The sequence below is a fragment of the Anabrus simplex genome, chromosome 5 (assembly GCF_040414725.1).
Source record: "Anabrus simplex isolate iqAnaSimp1 chromosome 5, ASM4041472v1, whole genome shotgun sequence".
Taxonomy (NCBI): Eukaryota; Metazoa; Arthropoda; class Insecta; order Orthoptera; family Tettigoniidae; genus Anabrus; species Anabrus simplex.
The window spans coordinates 266836855-266856784 of record NC_090269.1 but is presented as its reverse complement, the minus strand read 5'-3'; the positions used below and the strand labels follow the sequence as shown (position 1 = coordinate 266856784).

The 19930-nt window shown below is 38.2% G+C and overlaps 1 protein-coding gene across 1 annotated transcript in view; it reads right to left on the bottom strand.

Moving 5' to 3' along the window:
* Gbeta5 (guanine nucleotide-binding protein subunit beta-5) overlaps nucleotides 1-19930 on the bottom strand; it is a 108744-nt gene that overhangs the window by 44627 nt on the left and 44187 nt on the right. Inside the window, exons 5-6 of the mRNA XM_067147382.2 lie at nucleotides 16456-16582; nucleotides 3144-3287 (exon numbers count right to left, since the gene is read on the bottom strand). Coding sequence (XP_067003483.1) covers nucleotides 3144-3287; nucleotides 16456-16582 — 271 coding nt within the window. The remainder of the gene's footprint in view (nucleotides 1-3143; nucleotides 3288-16455; nucleotides 16583-19930) is intronic.

The following is a 19930-nucleotide window of genomic DNA, read 5'->3' as shown; positions in this document are numbered from 1 at the left end:
TGGACATTTAGCATAATATGCTTTATATTTTAACTTGTTATAGATAATTTTAATTATGAGGGTCAACTTTAATGTGTATCTTTGTATATGACCCTATTTGGCTGAAGATGACGTCCATGGATGTTGAAACCGGTACCATTTAATAAATGATGTTGTAATTTTAATCAACAACATATCTTGTATTGAAAAGGTGGATCTTGTACAATTTAACTTATTGTTTTGTGATGAATTGTTGTCAATCCTTGAAGCAAGTTTACACCATCAGAACACCAACATGAGCAAATGTACTATTCCACTGACATTTTGAGACAAGAACTTTGAACTTGTGACACACACAATGTTGACCGTCTGAACGACTGATTCAGTGAGCTACCAGTACGGCCTTGCTAACTATATCTAATTTCTGTAAATAAAACACTGGTAGTTCTCATGAATAAGAAAATGTTATTATGTAATTTAATTGGAAAAAATTCTTTTGAAATAAAGACTGCTTAAAACCCTGATTATTTACTTTTTTCAATCACGTATGGTATTCTAATATTGCATAAATTGTTAACATATAACACATACAATATTATTGTACTTTCCAAATTCTCTCCGTTTAGAGTCGTCCAATTCGGCAAAATTTGGAATCACTTGTTGGGAAACTTCATTCCATATTTAAAGTTTTTTATTTTATTTAAGTAGTCTGTCGTTCGTAAATCCCACAGACAAGGATGATTTTGTATTTCTATTATTAACTTTTTATATATAAACTTTATTGCACACAAGTTGTGCAATATTAGGATACATTAATCAATACAGAGGTCTATGAGTGATTTCACACTTCTTTTTTTTTTTTATTTTTTTTATTTTTTTTTTTTTATGGCACCGACATTTTGAAACAAAAACTTTGAACTTGTGGCGCACACAATGTTGACAGACTGAAAGAACGAATCTGATTTAGTGAACTTCCAGTCACCAAGAGTGGAGGACACTTGAGGCCACTTGACAGCAGCCTGCTGTTGACGAGAGTGGGAGGTTGCGCCACACAAAGTCTCTCGTGTGAATGCTACAGGCCTTTTTTTCTACACCTCAGGTGGAGTGGAGAGGCGTGGAAAGCAATGGATCGTCTGAAAGGGGCCTAAACATAGCAAGTATTCGAACTCAGGGCAGTGGTAAAGAAGTAGGGGACTGGAAATAATAACAATAATATTGCATTGAAAATTTCTCACATGTATTCAGCACTACATTTTGAATACTTTCAGGTCCCGAAATGTAGGATTTTTAGTGATTTTATGGGTAATATTGGTAATAATTACTCATAATGAAGTAGGAGCATGTATTTATCATAGCCATCTCTGTTTCCAGAGGTGTTACGGGATAGACTGGTCACTTTGACTTTAGAACAAAGCATGGAACTTATAGTAGATGAGGAAAGCATGGAAGTTACAACTCATATCATGGAAGTTACAAGTTTTGTTTATGTTATTGATATACGACAATATATTTTCATAGGTTATGGTATGGTGTTGAGAAGAGCAATAATTTGGGGACAAGCAAAGGGGGTCTGGGAGCGTAAGCATTCAGGTTAGAGCCGCGAAGCGGCCTCAGGTCTCTTCTAGTTTTTAATGCTTATCCCCATATGGCTGGTCTATCCAGACCAATGCACTTGTCCAGCCCCTATCCTAATCAGTCCAGACCAATGGTCTAGTCCAGTCCCTACCCTAACCAGTCCAGGCCAATCGTGTTTGCAGTGTAATCTACAGGCCTAAGGCCGCTTCATGGCTCTAACCTGAGGGTTTACGTCCCCAGACCCCCTTTGCTTGTCCCCATATAACTGGTCTATCCAGACCAATGCTCTTGTCCAGCCCCTATCCTACCCAGTCCAGACCAATGGTCTAGTCCAGCCCCTACCCTAACCAGTCCAGACCAATGGCGCTTGCAGTGCAAACTAAAGGCCTAAAGACACTTTGCAGCTCTAACCTGGGGGTTTATGCTCCCAGACCCCCTTTGCTTGCACCCTTATGACTGGTTTACCCAGACCAATGCTCTTGCCCAGATCCTATCCTAACCAGTCCAGACCATTGGTGCATGAAATGCAAACTAGAAGCCTAAAGCTGCTTAGTGGGGCATAAAATTATTATTATTATTATTATTATTATTATTATTATTATTATTATTATTATTATTATTATTATTATTATTATTATTATTATTAAGTGGTGATACTGAAAGAGAATGAGAAAATATGTGAAAAAACAATGATACAACGAGGGGGAAGAAGCAAAGCCATTTCTGTACAGGCCACCAAAGTCTCTGAAAAGAAGGTAAAGGCATGTTGACACCAGGCGGAATAGAGTGACTAGTTCTATGTCTGCCTATCTTTGCCTCCAGGAATTCACCTTATACTCATTTCAGGTGGGACTGAATAAACCTTAGGGCCATGAGCCTCTCTAGAAGTGGAAGTGTTGTTTCAAAATTTCTCAACTTTGTGACAGAGTATTGAGCCCACAATCTTCTTGACAAACTGAGCACACCTTCATTGCCCAGGCTAGGCAGTCCAAAAAGCAGTCGAGGTAGAAAATTGTGTTGCTTTGTTCCTTAAAACAACAATCACTGGGCGAGTTGGCCGTGCAGTTAAGGACGTGCAGCTGTGAGCTTGCATCCAGGAGATAGTGGCTTCGAATCCCACTGTCGGCAGCCCTGAAGATGGTTTTCCATGGTTTCCCATTTTTACACCAGGCAAATGCTGGGGCTGCACCTTCATTAAGGCCACGGCCAATTCCTTCCAACTCCTCGGCCTTTCCTATCCCATCATCGCCATAAGACCTATCTGTGTCGGTGCATTGTAAGGCCACTAGCAAAAATAAAAAATTAAAAAATAAACGCAACAATTGCTCTCAAGTCAGAGAGGTGCCTTCTATCAGAGCACTAAAGCGTTATTTAGTTGCTGAATCGATGTTGCTCATAATACAGCTAGATGATTATTCTTCACAAATTCAAGGATGCTTCCAATCACACAGTGCAAAGTTTTGTGATATGTATAACAACATTGAAAATGTAAAAAAGTAGCTTTAATCATGATTTACAATGTGGGATTTATCATTTGTAGAAAATTAATTCTAGATAGAAAATAAAGTCGAACTGAATAAACAACTTACTCCAGACACAAAAGTGTTGCCAGTTTCAGAGGGAGCTAGATCCAGAGACATAACATCACCACCATGGCCATGGAAGTTCTGAAGGAGCTGTCCAGATTCTACATCCCACAGTGCACAAGTTGAATCTCCACTTCCTGTTAAGATCTGGAATTAAAATAGCACACAGAACTTTTAGATTAAAAAGTGAGACTATTTTTCTTGAAAAGCATAGTTATTAAAATTATTTTTATGTTTAATCCAACGCTCGTTCTTACTTGAAAAACAATGATACATTTCTCCACTACTGACTTGCTAGTCCTAACACGAGGATTTTGATTTGAGATTTACTCCCTGAACCTTTGAAGATCCCTCTTCCCCACTATGCAGTGGTTTCTTTCTTCATTTTCGCCAGGAGATATGGGTTACTTCATCAACCAACTATGCCACAATGAAGGTCTCCTTCTCTGCCAGAACTAACATTAAGGTTTTCGCCGTAACCTATAGAGGAGCTCTTACAAGGTGTTACCAGCCAGGCCAGCATAATTTTCATGTTCTTATCTCTCTATATCGCTACTGCACATGAGAAAGGGGTAATTCTAAAAACTCTACTTCTGAGAAGACAGTGTTTGAAATTGGGGCATTATTTTGTTCCGTTACTGAGAGGTTATTATGGCTCTAATGTTGACACTTGTTGTTTATGTCTTATATGGTTACAATTATAAATATATTGCTAAAAGAAAATTTGCTAAATGTGATGCAGGAAAGGGAGCTTAAGATGACATATCTCCTTTTATACAACAGATAAATAACATAACTCCTTTTACACAAGATATTTTTACAAGAAAAAATAGTCAACATAGAATTTTAATACATGAAAGACATAATTTATGAAAGTAGAGATGTCAACAAAGGAAAAGGGAGGAGACTGTTTATTAATTTGAAACAAATTATTTTGAAAAGTTTCTGGCAGCAGCAAAGAGCTCAAGATTTTTCAGTCTATGAGGCACATACTATCTTATAGATTTATTTAAGCAAATTCTAAAATATGATAGCCATCTACCCATAAACTTGATTACAATTACAATAACACATGGTCCACCTCAATGGCTAAATGGTTAGCATGCTGGTCTTTGGTCCAATGGGTCCGGAGTTCGATTCCCAGGCAGGTCGGGTATTCATTGATTAATTCCGATGTCTCGGGAGCATCAGAATTCATCATAGGAAAGGCCCCATCCCACAGACGGACAGGTCGCCTATAAGGTGTCAACTCAAAAGCACCAGGCCTCTCCGGAGGACATACACCATTTTTTTAAAAAAACCATACGAATGAACAAATCACAGAAATATAATCTTCTCGTGTTTCTCAACCAAAGAGAACAGGTCTACTCATCATTGCTGTCATCTAATGAATAGTACGGTGGCTGATATCCATCCATGGGTATCAATTTATAAAAGTCCCACAATTATGGAGAAATGTAGTGAATCAGCCGATACAGGTCATCTCCAGCTACTGTAGGCAACTATCACACCCCTCACATGGTTCTGTTGGTCAGACAGAACAAGATTCACACTGCTAGCGTTGGTGAATATTTTTCTGGGAAACAAGCTTTGAACTGATTAAGGGGACAGAAGTGAACCAGACACTGCAAAAAATTGAGTAGTCTTTATATTCACTCAGAAAATAATCTAATAAAGGAGGGTGTATAATGGTATAAACTGACTTAACTCATTTTTAATGACAAGTTTTCATATCCTGAGATTGCACGAGGGGTTAAGTAATTTTTTCTAGACAAACATGCAACTAATCATTTAACCCCTTATACATACATATAGAACAGGGTATGCAGATTCAGATATAACTCCATTTTTGTCAAAAACCAACTTCTCCTCTTTTTCACACACAGTAGTGATATATATCTGTATTCATCTTATGTCTCTTCCTTTTCCCCTTTTCTTATGTTTATGCTGCTTTCTTCTTATCCGACACTTCTTGAACAAAACTAGAGATTTTTCAAGATGATACCTCAATAAATTTTGATGCCTGCCTTCGTGATGAAACTGGGAAGCAGAAACGAGCTTGTCAGGGACTGAGAAGAAACAGATGTAGAACTGGGACTGATGAGGAGCGAGTCCAAATAATTAAAACCAGCAGTGTATGAAGATGTATAAAATGTCCTTGTCCTTTGTGTTTTCATATATATCCTTGTCTCTTCTTCTTATTGCTCCCTCTTTCCACATTGACTTGTCGTTGTGTTTATTTTGTTACGCGTTCCTTTTCATGTCCTTATCTCTCTATATAAGATTTCATTTATATATGTGAACAAGCTTGAAAGCAATATTTTTCAAAGTTACTTTACACGGTGTGTGAAAAGGATATATTTGGTTATAAAACATAGAAAAATTTATACTGTGCAAAGACTACAGCAGGTTTTTTTTTTACAATGTTGTTTGTAATACTGATTATTTGCCATAAAAATATCTGGACAAAAATGAACTAAACTCCATAACAGTAAGACTGTATGTAGAGCTGTAGTCTGTTCCAAGCAAAATGCATGGATATTTCCTTTTTGACTATACAAATACTCAGTCACGTGAATCATCCTATAGTCATCTGACTTAATGCCTGAGTGGTCAATATCTGATCTTCGGTCCTGAGGTTTAATTCCTGGCTAGGTCACGGGAATTTAATCATAAACGGTTAATTCCCTTGGCTTGGAGACTGGGTGTCGTGCTGTCCCCAACATTCTCACAACTCGCAACAGCATCCTCCGCTGCCACAAAGTATCCTATATGGGGCAGATAAAGCCCATCCTCATCAGAAGGTATGCCTTACAAGAACTGCACCAGGCTAGCAACAGCCACATGGAATTTATTTATCCCACAGTCACAAAATTTCTCAGCGATTTCTTCTTACAAGGCAAGTATTTTAAGTTAGATCCGTTTGAAAATAAATACACAACGAAAGGTTATTTCAAAAAAGTAAATTTATTTTCAGAAAGTACATACTTCACTCTATTTTTCGACATAGTTGCCAAGTTTGTTCAAACACTTATCATACCTCGTAACCAATTTTAAAATACCCTCTTCATAGAAACTTGCCGCCTGCTATGATAACCAAGAGTTCACTGCCATTTTCACGTCGTCGTCATTGTAATGGTTCCCACTGAGGTGATGTTTGAGGTGGAGGAACAGATGGTAATCGCTCGGCTCAAGATCAGGACTATAGGGTGGGTGGTCTAAAACTTCCCAGCCAAAACTGTCCAATAAATCGCAGGTCTGAACTGTCCAATAAATCGCAGGTCTGACCTGCAGTGTGAGGTCTTGCATTGTCAGGGAGAAGGACAATTCCCTTTGTCAGCATGTCGCGTCTTTTGTTTTGAATCACTCTGCGTAGATTTCTCAGGGTTTGGCAGTATGCTTCTGCATTGATAGTGGTTCCTCATTGCATAAAGTCAACCAACAAAACACCATGCCGATCCCAAAACACCGACGCCATGATTTTGCGCTGGGACAGAGTCTGTTTGGCCTTCACCTTTACAGGCGAGTGTGTGTGTGTCTCCATTCCATGCTCTGTTTCTTCAATTCGGGTGTGATATGCGAAACCCATGTTTCGTCTCCATTTACGATCTGACTCAAGAAGCCGTCACCTTCTTCGTCATAACGAGTCAAGGATTTCATCGCACACTCAAATCTTTGGTTTTTGTGGTCCACTGTTAGGAGTTTCAGGACCCAACGGGAGCACAGTTTCCTAAACTTTAGGTGTTCGGAAACAATGTTGTAAAGCACTGATCTCAACACGTCAGGAAATTCGTTCGAGAGACCTGTTATTGTAAAGCGCCTGTTCTCACAAATCTTCGCTTCAACTGAAGCCACCAAATCGTCTGTAATCAAAGAAGGGCTGACCAGAGCGGTCCTCATCATTGACGCTGTCACGGCCATCTTTGAATTGTTGTATCCACTTACGCACTTTGCTTTCACTCATAACAGTATCACCGTACACTTCGCAAATCTGTCGATGAATTTCTGCAGCAGACAGGTTCCTTGCTGACAAAAACCGTATCACTGACTGAACCTCACATGCGGCGGGCGAGTTGATAGTCTTAATCATGCCGGTACACGACGCACGCGCTCATTGCAATATGCACGCGAACTACTAGTGTCTACAACAAAATGGACCTTACTTAAAAAACATGTTTCGTAATAAAGGCTCAGTACGACAGGCCTACTATTATGTCATTAATAATGAATTCATTGCATATGTCTTGCTCATAGTTTATCCTTACTATGAAATATCGCATGTCTACTGTGAAGGGCCGGGCTGAGTGGCTAAGGCGGTTGAGGCGCTAGCCTTCTGACCCCAGTTTGGCAGGATTGATCCTGACTCAGTGCGATGGTATATGAAGGTGCTCAAATATGTCAACCTCGTTGTCAGTAGATTTACTGGCACATAAAAAGAACTCCTGTGAGACAAAATTCTGGCACCTCGGCATCTCCGAAAACATCAGAGTAGTTAGTGGGATGTAAAGCCAAGATTTTTTTTTCGAATTTGGACAACTATGGATCACGTAGAACTTAAGGTTTTTTGGCCTTTCTTCTCTTCTCTTCCCAAAACCTCTTCATTCTTTCGCTTTTCATCCTTCTCTCTTCTTCGGAAATGATCCGTTTGGGCCTCCATTTTGGTGGTTTCTCTTCAAATGATTTTAGACTTCGACTCTTCTTTTGAACTCTCTTCTATTGTGGATCATCTGCAGTGTAATTCCAACTTCTTCCACATCCTTCTTGACCTCTTCTACCCACTTGTAGGTGGCCTTTAACCCCATGATGTATTTGAAGATCCTTTTGATCAGCCGTTGTTTGTCAACTATTCTTACTAGGTGTCTGTAGAATTTCAGCCTTTGTTTCCGCATTGTGTCCGTAATCTTTTCAGTGTACTTGAAGAGCAACTCATTTCTCCTTTTCTTCCAAGCCCCATATGTAGTCAACTGTGGTCCCAGAATTTTTCTCAGAATCTTCCTTTCCTTCAAGTTCTTGCAGCTCCCCTTTTTATTTATAATCAGGCACTTTGAAGCGAACAATCCTTCCGGTTTTATTACTGAATTATAATGTTGGATTTTGGTCTTGTAGGGTATTGCCCGTTTGTTATACCTGTTTTGTGTTAGCTTGCAGGCCAGATCTAATTTTCTGGCTCTTACCTTGTTTGCCTCTTTATCCAGTCCATTGAGTTGGGTCCATTCACCCAGATATTTGAACTTGTCTGTCCTTTAAATCTTGCTATGTTTTACCTCCATATACCTCTCGCGTTGGTGCTTAAATGCAGGCTCTCCAGCATCTTTTGAGCATCTTCTCGGTTTTTAGCTAAGATCCTGCAAAAGTTAAATACTTGATTTCTAGGTTCTGTCCTTTCTTCCCCTGGTGTGTTCCATTTATTCCTTTCAAATTCAGAGCTGCTTCTCAGGTTTCCATTATTTTCACCAGTACAATATTGAAGAGGATCTTGGATAATCCATCTCCCTGTCTGACCCCTGTTGTTATATCAAATGGAGTAGAGATATCTCCCCAGAACTTTACTTTCAAGGTGGCGTCCATCAGTGTTAGTTTGATGATTTCTCTTGTTTTCTTGTCAATTCCAAACTCCTCTAAGACACTAAATAAGGTTTGTCTATAAATCAAGTCATATGTTTTTTTGAAGTCAACAAATATGACCATGGTGTTCTAAGCTCCTTACCACTCTTGTTCTCAGAATGATTTTTAAGGTTGAATATCTGTTCTGCACATGACCTCCCCTTTCAGGAACCAACTTGGTATTCTCCAATGAGATGATCAGCTTGATCTTCAACAACTGTTCAGCAGCACTTTAAACGAGTATCTTATAGGCGACTGGAAGTAAAGAGATCTCTCTGTACTAGTTCGGTTCCGTTCAGTTACTTTTCTTGTGGAGTGGGTGTACGAGTGCACATTTCCAGTCATGCCGGATCTTTTCAGTTTCCCATATGTCTTCAATAAGGCAGTGGATTCTTCCTGCAATGATTTCTCCTCCGATCTTCAACATTTCTACAATAATGTCATCTTCACCTGGTGCTTTTTTCTGTTTGAACTCCTTGTTTATCTCGTTGATCTCATCGAGGTTTGGTGGTTTGGAATCTGGGTTGATGTGAATTTCTTTCTGGGAATCTAGTCTTTCAAGAGGTTCATCACAGTTTAGCAGCATTTTAAAAGTCTGCTAAGAGCTGGCAGTTTTCTTTATTGTTAGTAACTACCATCTGTTCACTTAAGCAAAGATTTGGTGGTTGGTATCCCTGTAGCTCCTTTTTGAAGATTCTGTAAAACTCCCTGGTGTTCTTTTTAAACTCTTCTTCCACCTTTTCCACCCTATTTCTGTCATATTTTCTCTTATCGGCTCTTATGATCTTGGCTGTTCCCTTCCTTTCATTCCTGAAGACTTGTATGTGAGGATCTTCAAAAGGCAGAAGTATTCAGTCAGCAGTATGTAAAGATTGTTGGTTACAAGGATAATGTCGAGATAGAGGGAGAGACTAAGGCCAATGAAGTATTACAATTTACATATGATAACAATGACATTTACAATAAGATACAAAAGTTGAAAACTAGAAAAGTGGCTGGAATTGATCAGATTTCTGGGAATATACTAAAGACAATGAGTTGGGATATAGTACCATATCTGAAGTACTTATTTGATTATTGTTTGGTCGGAGGAGCTATACCAGATGAATGGAGAGTTGCTATAGTAGCCCCTGTGTATAAAGGAAAGGGTGATAGACATAAAGCTGAAAATTACAGACAAGTAAGTTTGACATGCATTGTATGTAAGCTTTGGGAAGGCATTCTTTCTGATTATATTAGACATGTTTGTGAAATTAATAACTGGTTCGATAGAAGGCAATTCGGTTTTAGGAAAGGTTATTCCACTGAAGCTCAACTTGTAGGATTCCGGCAAGATATAGCAGATATCTTGGATTCTGGAGGTCAAATGGACTGTATCCGATTGACCTGTCTAAAGCATTTGATAGGGTGGATCATGGGAGACTACTGGCAAAAATGAGTGCAATTGGACTAGACAAAAAAGTGACTGAATGGGTTGTTATATTTCTAGAAAATAGATCTCAGAGAATTAGAGTAGGTGAAGCTTTATCTGACCCTGTAATAATTAAGAGGGGAATTCCTCAAGGCAGTATTATCGGACCTTTATGTTTTCTTATATATATAAATGATATGAGTAAAGGAGTGGAATCGGAGGTAAGGCTTTTTGTGAATGATGTTATTCTCTATAGAGTGATAAATAAGTTACAAGATTGTGAGCAACTGCAACGTGATGTCGAAAATGTTGTGAGATGGACAGCAGGCAATGGTATGTTGATAAACGGGGTTAAAAGTCAGGTTGTGAGTTTCACAAATAGGAAAAGTCCTCTCAGTTTTAATTACTGCGTTGATGGGATGAAAGTTCCTTTTGGGGATCATTGTAAGTATCTAGGTGTTAACATAAGGAAAGATCTTCATTGGGGTAATCACATAAATGGAATTGTAAATAAAGGGTACAGATCTCTGCACATGGTTATGAGGGTGTTTAGGGGTTGTAGTAAGGATGTAAAGGAGAGTGCACATAAATCTCTGGTAAGACCCCAAGTAGAGTATGGTTCCAGTGTATGGGACCCTCACCAGGATTACCCGATTCAAGAACTGGAAAAAATCCAAAGAAAAGCAGCTCGATTTGTTCTGGGTGATTTCCGACAAAAGAGTAGCGTTACAAAAATGTTGCAATGTTTGGGTTGGGAAGAATTGAGAGAAAGAAGAAGAGCTGCTCGACTAAGTGGTATGTTCCGAGCTGTCAGTGGAGAGATGGCGTGGAATGACATTAGTAGATGAATAAGTTTGAGTGGCGTTTATAAAAGTAGGAAAGATCACAATATGATAAAGTTGGAATTCAAGAGGACAAACTGGGGAAAATATTCATTTATAGGGAGGGAAATTAGGGATTGGAATAACTTACCAAGGGAGATGTTCAATAAATTTCCAATTTCTTTGAAATCATTTAGGAAAAGGCTAGGAAAGCAACAGATAGGGAATGTGCCACCTGGGCGACTGCCCGAAATGCAGATCAGTATTGATTGACTGATTGATTGATTGATTGATTGATTTTTCCTTGGTCTTATTGGAATTCCACCTGTTCCCAATTATCTGCAACTTAAGGCATGATGGAATCACTTTTGGTAAAGACTACTCCAGGAGGTAGCCAGAAATAGAAATCCTTCACCGCAACCAGGCCGTCGGATTCTGGAGAGCCTGGAACATCATGTAGGGAAGAATCGGAGCTTCCCAGAACCTCTATGCAGATTATCATCATAATCATCATCATCATCACCATCATCATCAGCATCAGTATTATTATTCTTTCTTCATTATGCCCAACTAAGGAGCATGAATGAACTTATTTAGCTGATGTCATTGCCATTTTCTTCTCCCAAAATCTCTTCATCTTCTGACCCAGGTTTGTTGGTGGTAGTGCTTGGATGATGCTTGAAGCGGTGATTGTCGACTAATTTTCTGAACTTAGATCTGCCTAACACAATGTCATCTGTGATGCCTATTTCCTGAAGATCTTATCCAACTTCAAGCCGCCAACTGTTTTTTACTTTCATTGATAGAATTATAGAATTATTTTGGTCAATCACTGATTACTCATTCTGAGAATATGTCCATAAAATTTCAAACGACTTTTCCTAAATGTATCTTAGATTTTCTCTGAGTGTTGGTACAGGTCATGAGATTTCCTTATCATCCAAATTCTCCCTGTACAGACTGGTCAAAAAATTTTCCTTACGATTTTTCTTTCTTGCTTTTCTACATCTTTAATCAATGATCAATGATTATTATTATTATTATTGTTATTATTATTATTATTATTATTATTATTATTATTATTATTATTATTATTATTATTATTATTATTATTATTATTATTATTTATCATTGAAAAATGGCCAGCACATAAGAAGACAAATAAAAACGGTCGAAGATTGGTTGAATTATGCAGAAACCACAAGCTTATCTCAAAATCAACATTCTTCAAAAAGGAAACCTCACAAATTAAAAACATGAAAACATCCTGATTTCCAAAAAGGTGAATATCAACTGGATCACATTTCCATGGATAAATTTGACCATCGTGAATGTCAAAGTCCTAAGGGCAGAAGACTCAGGGTCAGATCACTATGTTGTTAAGATCAAAAGAAAATTAATTCCAAGGGTTAAGAAAAGACCTCCAAATAGAAACAGAAAAAATTGACCCTACCACCTTAATAAATAATAGGGAGTACTATAGGAAAACAGGAGAAGGATCTGTCAACACTAACGCATTAAAAGAACTGGCCACGAAACAAAAATCGATAGCTGAAGAGTTAGCTCCAACAAATCCTAGGAAAAAACATGCATGGTGGAATGAAGAATGTTACCAAGCAATTGTGAGAAGACACCAAGCTTGGATAAATCAAGCCCAAAAGTCAGACAAATCAAATTTAGAACTAATAAAACAAAGAAAGTCAACCCTTAAAATCATCAGACTAACCAAACGCAAACATCTTAAAAATACCTTACAAAAGATAGAAGAGAGTTTTAACAAAAAACAATCATGAGAGTATTATAAAACTTTGGCAAATACCTTAAAAAATACGAGCCCCCAATATTAATGCTGAGAGATAAATCAGGAAGGTTAGCCCATAGTAATCAAGAAACTGCAGAGATCCTTGCAGAGACATTCAACAAACTTTTAAATTGTGATGACCCATGGGAAACTTTGGAAGTAAATACTTACACACCCATTTTGACCACCCCAGATCTAATAGATCCTCCAACTGAGGTAGAATTTGCAATTAAGGAGCTAAAAAGTTATAAGGCATGTGATAAAGACCTAGTCTTTGCAGAAATCTGGAAAAATGCAGGGAAACCAGCAATCATAAATCTACATAAGCATCTAGTCAAAATGTGGACCACAGAGAAAATCCCAGAATATTGGACCTCAGGCGTATTCCACCCATTATTCAAAAAAGGAGATAAAAAACTAATCCAGACAATTACAGAGGAATAACCCTTTTGGATTGCACTAACAAAATTTTCTCCCACATAATTTATAATAGGATAAAAAACATTCTAAAACCACAACTTGAAGAATACCAAGGAGGCTTTTGTCCACACAGAAGTTGCCCAGACCAAATTCTCAGCCTGAAACTAATAACGGAATATTACAAATAAAGAAAAAACAGCTGTCTATTTCATTCATAGATTTCAAAAAGGCTTATGACAGTATACACAGACCCACTCTTTTGAAAATCCTCAGATCATATGGCCTTCATCCTAAATTAACAAAAATTATTGAACTAACTTTAACCAACACAATTTCAAAGGTAAAGTTCAGGGGAGAAATGTCAAGTGCTTTTACAATAAATACAGGTCTCAGGCTAGGTGACAGATTATCCCCACTGCTTTTCAATGTAGCTCTAGGTTACATCATGAAAATTTAGCAAAAAGAAAACCCACCTAAAATCAAAATTGGAGCAAAACCCTCAATAAGGACAAACTGCCTAGGGTTTGAAGATGATTTAGCTCTCTTAGCTCTTGACATGGAAGAAGTCTGTGATCAGATCACCAGTCTCCAGGAAATTGCATTAAAAATAGGATTACAAATACCCTTTGAGAAAACTGAGATCATGCCAATGAAACCCCTTGACATGAACAAAGTCATCATAAATGATCAAAAAATTAACATAGTCCTACAATTTAAATACCTTGGAGAAATCATTATGCACAATTAAGCAAGAAAGCAACATGGATAAATACAACCAACAAAATGAAAAAAAGCACAATTTCTAACTTGGTCAACTTATAACAAAAAATGCATGTCAACAAACACTAAGATCCAACACTACAAAAGTGTAACTTTGCCCAAAGCCACTTATGCTTGCAAAATCTTGTTCCAAATTATAAATGAAGGAAGAACTGATTAGCTCTTCAAAACTGAAAGAATTATCAGAACTTGCATAAATAAAAAGTACAGGTTGAAGGAGTCTGGAGAATCCTCTCCAATGAAACTGTTTATTGAGAGATTGACGCACGATGAAGAAGAAAAGAATCTATTTCTTTCACATCTTACGATTACCAGAAAAAAAGGATTTTATGACAACTAGTGATGAGAAATCTGGGATAGAAGACAGGAGGTCATTGGATCAAATAAAATACACGAGGATCTCAAAACAGTTGGACTCAAAATTACAGACGCAGAGAACAAGAATAAAATTATCACCTTTCTTAAGAATCACAAATTTTCAACTGAAATGCAGATATATACTCGAGTCAAAAACTTTTTAGTTTTTGTTCCAACTTAGCCTTTACCTCCTCAATGACTTAATTTCATGGGGAGTTTTCTTTTTATTATTATTATTATTATTATTATTATTATTATTATTATTATTATTATTATTATTATTATTATTATTATTATTATTATTATTATTATTATTATTATTACTGAGCATTGCAGAGAACAAAAATAAAATGAATATCCTTCTTAAGACCCACAAACTTTCATCAGGAATAACACATACAAGGGCTATAGCGATTTCAGACAAACTGAGAAAATTACGATTGGAATGAATGAAAAAGTACTGGGTAGATCACAAGAACCGAACAGTACAACCTTTCACAGAGAAAGTGAATGTGGAACGAATTAAGTGGTCCAACGTGGCCAATGAAGTTAATAATTATTATTACTGACCATTTACTGTGCTCTTCCATGAGTGTTGCAAAATGTAGATGGCAAGTACCAGCTTTTCTGTTTTGAAATCTGGTATTTCCTAATTGCAGTGCTCGACTAGGCCAGTTCAGTACGTGAGTCAGCACTAACCTGACACAGAACTGAAACACTCTTTGCAATCTATTTTATGTTCTATGCAAGTGTTTTGCATGTGTTCTCTGATATCATAATTGTTAGTTATTAAATCAATAATGAGCAAGAATGCAAGTAATATGGATCTTACAAACTCATGGTACAATAATCAATTACACCGAGATTCACAGAAATAGGCAGCAGGCTATAAGCTTTCAGTGCCCAAGTGTAATGTGTGGTACGGTACTAGCAGAAACAGAAAAGACACTTCAGCTGCCAAAAAGTCTCACAAAACATTTCACAGCTCGAAAACTGGTAAGTAGAAAAGAAACTTCTGGAATACGCGATATCATCATGTAACAATGGTTATTCCATTTCTCATGACATGATTTCAAAGATAATTTTAAAAAGTTTCAAGAAAACAGCAATCTTGAACACGTTACACGAGAGTGAAGATGATTTGCTCTGGAAAGACTCAAGTGGTAATGGTAGAGCAGTTCTTGCACTACCAATGACAAATAGCATATAATGGGAAGGATTTTCTTATTTTTGCCACTATGCCATTATAAATGGATGTGAGTGGTATTACTTCATATTTATTTTGCGTCAGGTGCTATTATTAGCTCACGATGAGAAGAATACCTTTCCAGTACCCATAGGCTACTTCAAACCCATGAATTCAACGAGGCAAATGTAAGCTTATGCTCTTGGCCAATCAGAAGAAAACTGATGTGATCATTTTACACCAAAAAACGATCAGTTCGTGTTTTTCCTCATGGTTATGCATATATTTCATTTATTTTCCTTTCTTTGTAAATACTTTTTTTGTATGTCAGAATTATGCAAATAATTTACACAGCCAAATTTTTCACCTATGGGTAGAAAAATGTGCATTGATATTGCTGGCAAACACAGCCTACTAGGAAGGAGGATGAAAACACATGTGAAGGATAAAAACAATGATGAACTAGTATGGGTACAGTAAGCAAAAGGAAGGAGGGGTAAAGGCAAACATAAAACACAAAAGAACAAGGAATGATTCAATGTTTTCATACCTATGGGCTCACTCTTAATCCTAGGATTCAGACACAACAGAAAGTACATCAGACTTCCAGTGCTGAAGTTTCCATCACTTTACATACACATTTTTCTTTTAATAGCAGAGCCATTTAATTTTTATTCAGAAATAGGTGTCATCATGAAAAGTGCATATTAAGCTTGGAATGTATAAAATAACATGCACTATGCCATACAACAACCTTCTTTCAAGATCCAAGGAAAGGAAACCTTTTACTGTAACATTTTAAAATTGAACGTTGTATTTCACAATCCCAAAAATTCTCTATTTTCTATTTAAATAAATCACATAAACTACAATTTAATGTTTGCTGCTTCATGGATATGGCAAGAAATGTGATCAAGCACTTAACATAAACCTACCTGCTGGTCCGAATTAGGAAATGTACAACACGACATGTAACTAGTATGGGTCCCAACTGTCTTCTTTTTGGAAGTAACATCCTCTTCTAAACTTAATGGATACACTGTCACTTTATTGTCGAGACCCCTAAAAGTAAAGTACAAGTACAAAATAAACTTCAAGTCCATAAGTAAAATGAAAATATGAATTTGTTTATTTGAGCCAATACCAAGAAAAATATTTAAATTAATGAGGAAATAAAAATTATATACTACAAATGTAAATTATACATATTAGCCTCCGTATCAGGCCTACTTCATACCAATAACAACGTATGGACTGGAAACTTGCACCATCAACAGAAGGAATAGTAGCAGACTCCAGGCTACAGAAATTAAATTCCTCAGGCCAATGCTTCAGAAAACAAGATGAGATAAGGTCAGAAATAAAATGATCCAAACTGGGTGAGTTGGCCGTGTGGTTAGAGCTACGTACTTGTGATCTTGCATCTGGGAGATAGTGAGTTTGAACCCGACTGTCAGAACCCTGAAGATGGTTTTCCGTGGTTTCCCATTTTCACACCAGGCAAATGCTGGGGCTGTACCTTAATTAAGGCCACAGTCGCTTCCTTCCCACTCCTAGGCCTTTCCTATCCCATCATCGCCATAAGACCTCTCTGTGTCAGTGCAACCTAAAGCAAAGTGAATATAAAATGATGCAAAAATATTTCCAAATGAAACCACTTTGTGCAACTCTAGCACCATCAAGATTGAAATGGTTTGGTCACAATGAAGAGAATGGATCCAAAGAGAGTAGAAAGGGACCTGGAGGGCAAGTGACCTAGAGGCATCCCAAGGACAAGATGGATATCCCAAAGAAAAGATATGCAAGGAAGTAGAATGGTGTAAAGCTGAAGAAGAAGAAACGTACCTGTGCAGACAGAAATGGAGAGCACTCTTACATGACACCTGGGAAACTCGAGATGGTTGAATGATGATGATGATGATTATGGCATATTGGCATGCAGTGTACTGTAGAATGATATTTGAGAACTATTTTACAATTTAAAAATTCCAGAAGAAAAAGTATGAGGGGGATCAAATATAAACAGGATTTAATTATTTATTTAAATTTGTTTATTGAAAAAAGGCCATTACAATTTATTTTTCCACATAGTTTCCTGCTTTGGAAATGCATTTGTCCCTGTGTGGGCAGGTTTTTGAAGCCCTCTTCATAAAAAGAACAGGGTCATGTCACCAGCCAGTTGCTCACGAAGTCTTCCGCGCTCTAGTAATCTTCAAATCGTTGCCCTCCTAGAGCTTCTTTAAGCGGTCCGAACATATGGAAATCACAGGGCAATAAGTCCCGGCTGTAAGGAGGATAATCAAGTGTAATCCAGTGCATTTTCTGTAGCTTGGAGACAGTTAGAGCTGCAGTATGGGGCTGTGCATTGTCGTGGAGGAGGATGACCTGTCGAATTGGCTGGTCTCGTCTTTTGCGGCAATATGCAACCCTCACTTTGTTCAACAGCTCGCAGTAGTAAGCAGCATTGACTGTGCGTCACTCATGGAAAAAAACAATCAGCAAAATGCCTCGCCGATCGAAAAAAACCAGTTGCAATAACCTTGCCAGCTGGCAGTCGAGTCTTGGCCTTCACTGGTGCTGCTTCCCCTTTCCTCCGCCACTCCTTACTGGCTTGTTTGGATTCGGGAGTGTAGTGGTGGGCCCATGTTTCGTCGCAGGTGATGATCCGACTCAAAAATCCATCACCTTCTTCCACAAACCTTGCTGTAAGCCTCTGACAGCCCTCCAAACATCTCAACTTAGGATTTTTGGTCAAAAGGCGAGGGACTCAACTTGAACATACTTTACGGAACTGTAGGTCGTTTGTGATGATGCCTGACAGCTCCCATAACTGATTCCGACTTGTTCTGCAATCTCTGATACTCTCACCCGTCGATTGTCACCAGTAATGTCTATAACCGCACGAATGTTTTCGTCTGTAATGCTGGTCTGATGATAGCAATCGTGTTGCTAATTTTCCACACATTCTTGTCCTTCCTTGAACTTTTTATGCCAGGCAAACACACGCGTCCTTGACAATGTTTGATCACCTAACTGTGCAGTCAATCTCTGACAAATTTCTGCCGATGTAACTCCTTCACGAGTAAGAAATTTTATAATTATGCATTGTGCAGTGGAGGGGTGCATCTGTTGCTCCAATATCGTGAGCGTTACTGACAAAACGGCGGGAAATATCTAACAGCACGCTCTCCTCACTCCTAACGGTCCCACCTAAGCATGGGGCCAGTTGTACCAATTGTTGATGTTCAGGAACAAAAATCCTGTTTATATTTGATCGACCTTCATGTATCATTCATCATTCACCTGGTAGAGAACCTCGATATGAAGTTAAATAGTCAACAGGCCTGGAAACTGCTTAAAAACCTTAGCGGCAATCCTGTAAAACAACAAGAGAACTTTACCAGAGTGACAGCTAATTAAGTGGCGAACCAGCTCCTGCTAAATTGTAAAACAAAAGAGAGGGTGACCAAAGAAGCTCTTCAGCGTGAACTTGAAGCTGCCATCTCCAGCTTGAAGATGTATAAGGCTGCTGGTGTCGATGACCTATGAGTTGAACAGATAAAGAACTTTGACCGTAAAACATTGGAGTGGTTACTAACCCTAACAAACACATGTGTCGCCAAGTTATACATCCCTAAAATGTGGTGAAAATCTTGAATCATCGCAATACTCAAGCCTAGGATAGAGCCAAACGACCCGAAAAATGTTCAGCCTATTTCCCTACTATGCCATACCTTCAGTATACTGGAACGTCTGGTACTTAACTGAATAAGTATCATCCTTGAAAAGAGTCCATCCCACAACAAGCAGGCTTTTGTGCTGGCAAATCATGTTGTAGCTAGGTCTTGAATCTCACCCAACACATTGAGGATGGTTTTGAGCATGGTGAGATAACTGGAGTCATATTTGTTGACTTAACAGCTGCATACAATACTGTGAATCATAGGAGGCTATTGAAGAAAGTGTATGATCTTACCAAGGACCACCATCTAAGATCCCTTATCAGCACCTTCCTTCAGAACAGAAGATTTCAAGTCTCACTACAGAGTAAGAGCACTAGATGGCGAACCCAGAAGAACAGTCTCCTCCAAGGCAGCACGCTAGCTCCAGTGCTGTACATCTACACAAATGATCAGCCCATTCCAGCAAGCACAGCGATAGCTGCTCAGGGATCATCCTTTGAGGAAGTAGAAGGAAAGCTGATTTCAGCGATGGATGAACTCTCCAAGTACTATGATGCCAACTATCTTGAAGCCAAACACTAGTAAAACACAAGTGTGTGCGTTTCATCTGTGAAACAAGGAAGTGCAGTGACAGCTGAATATCACATGATGAGGGGAATGACTGAAACATTGCCCAACACCAGTCTATCTACGTGTCACACTAGACTGCGCTCCAACGTACAGGCGG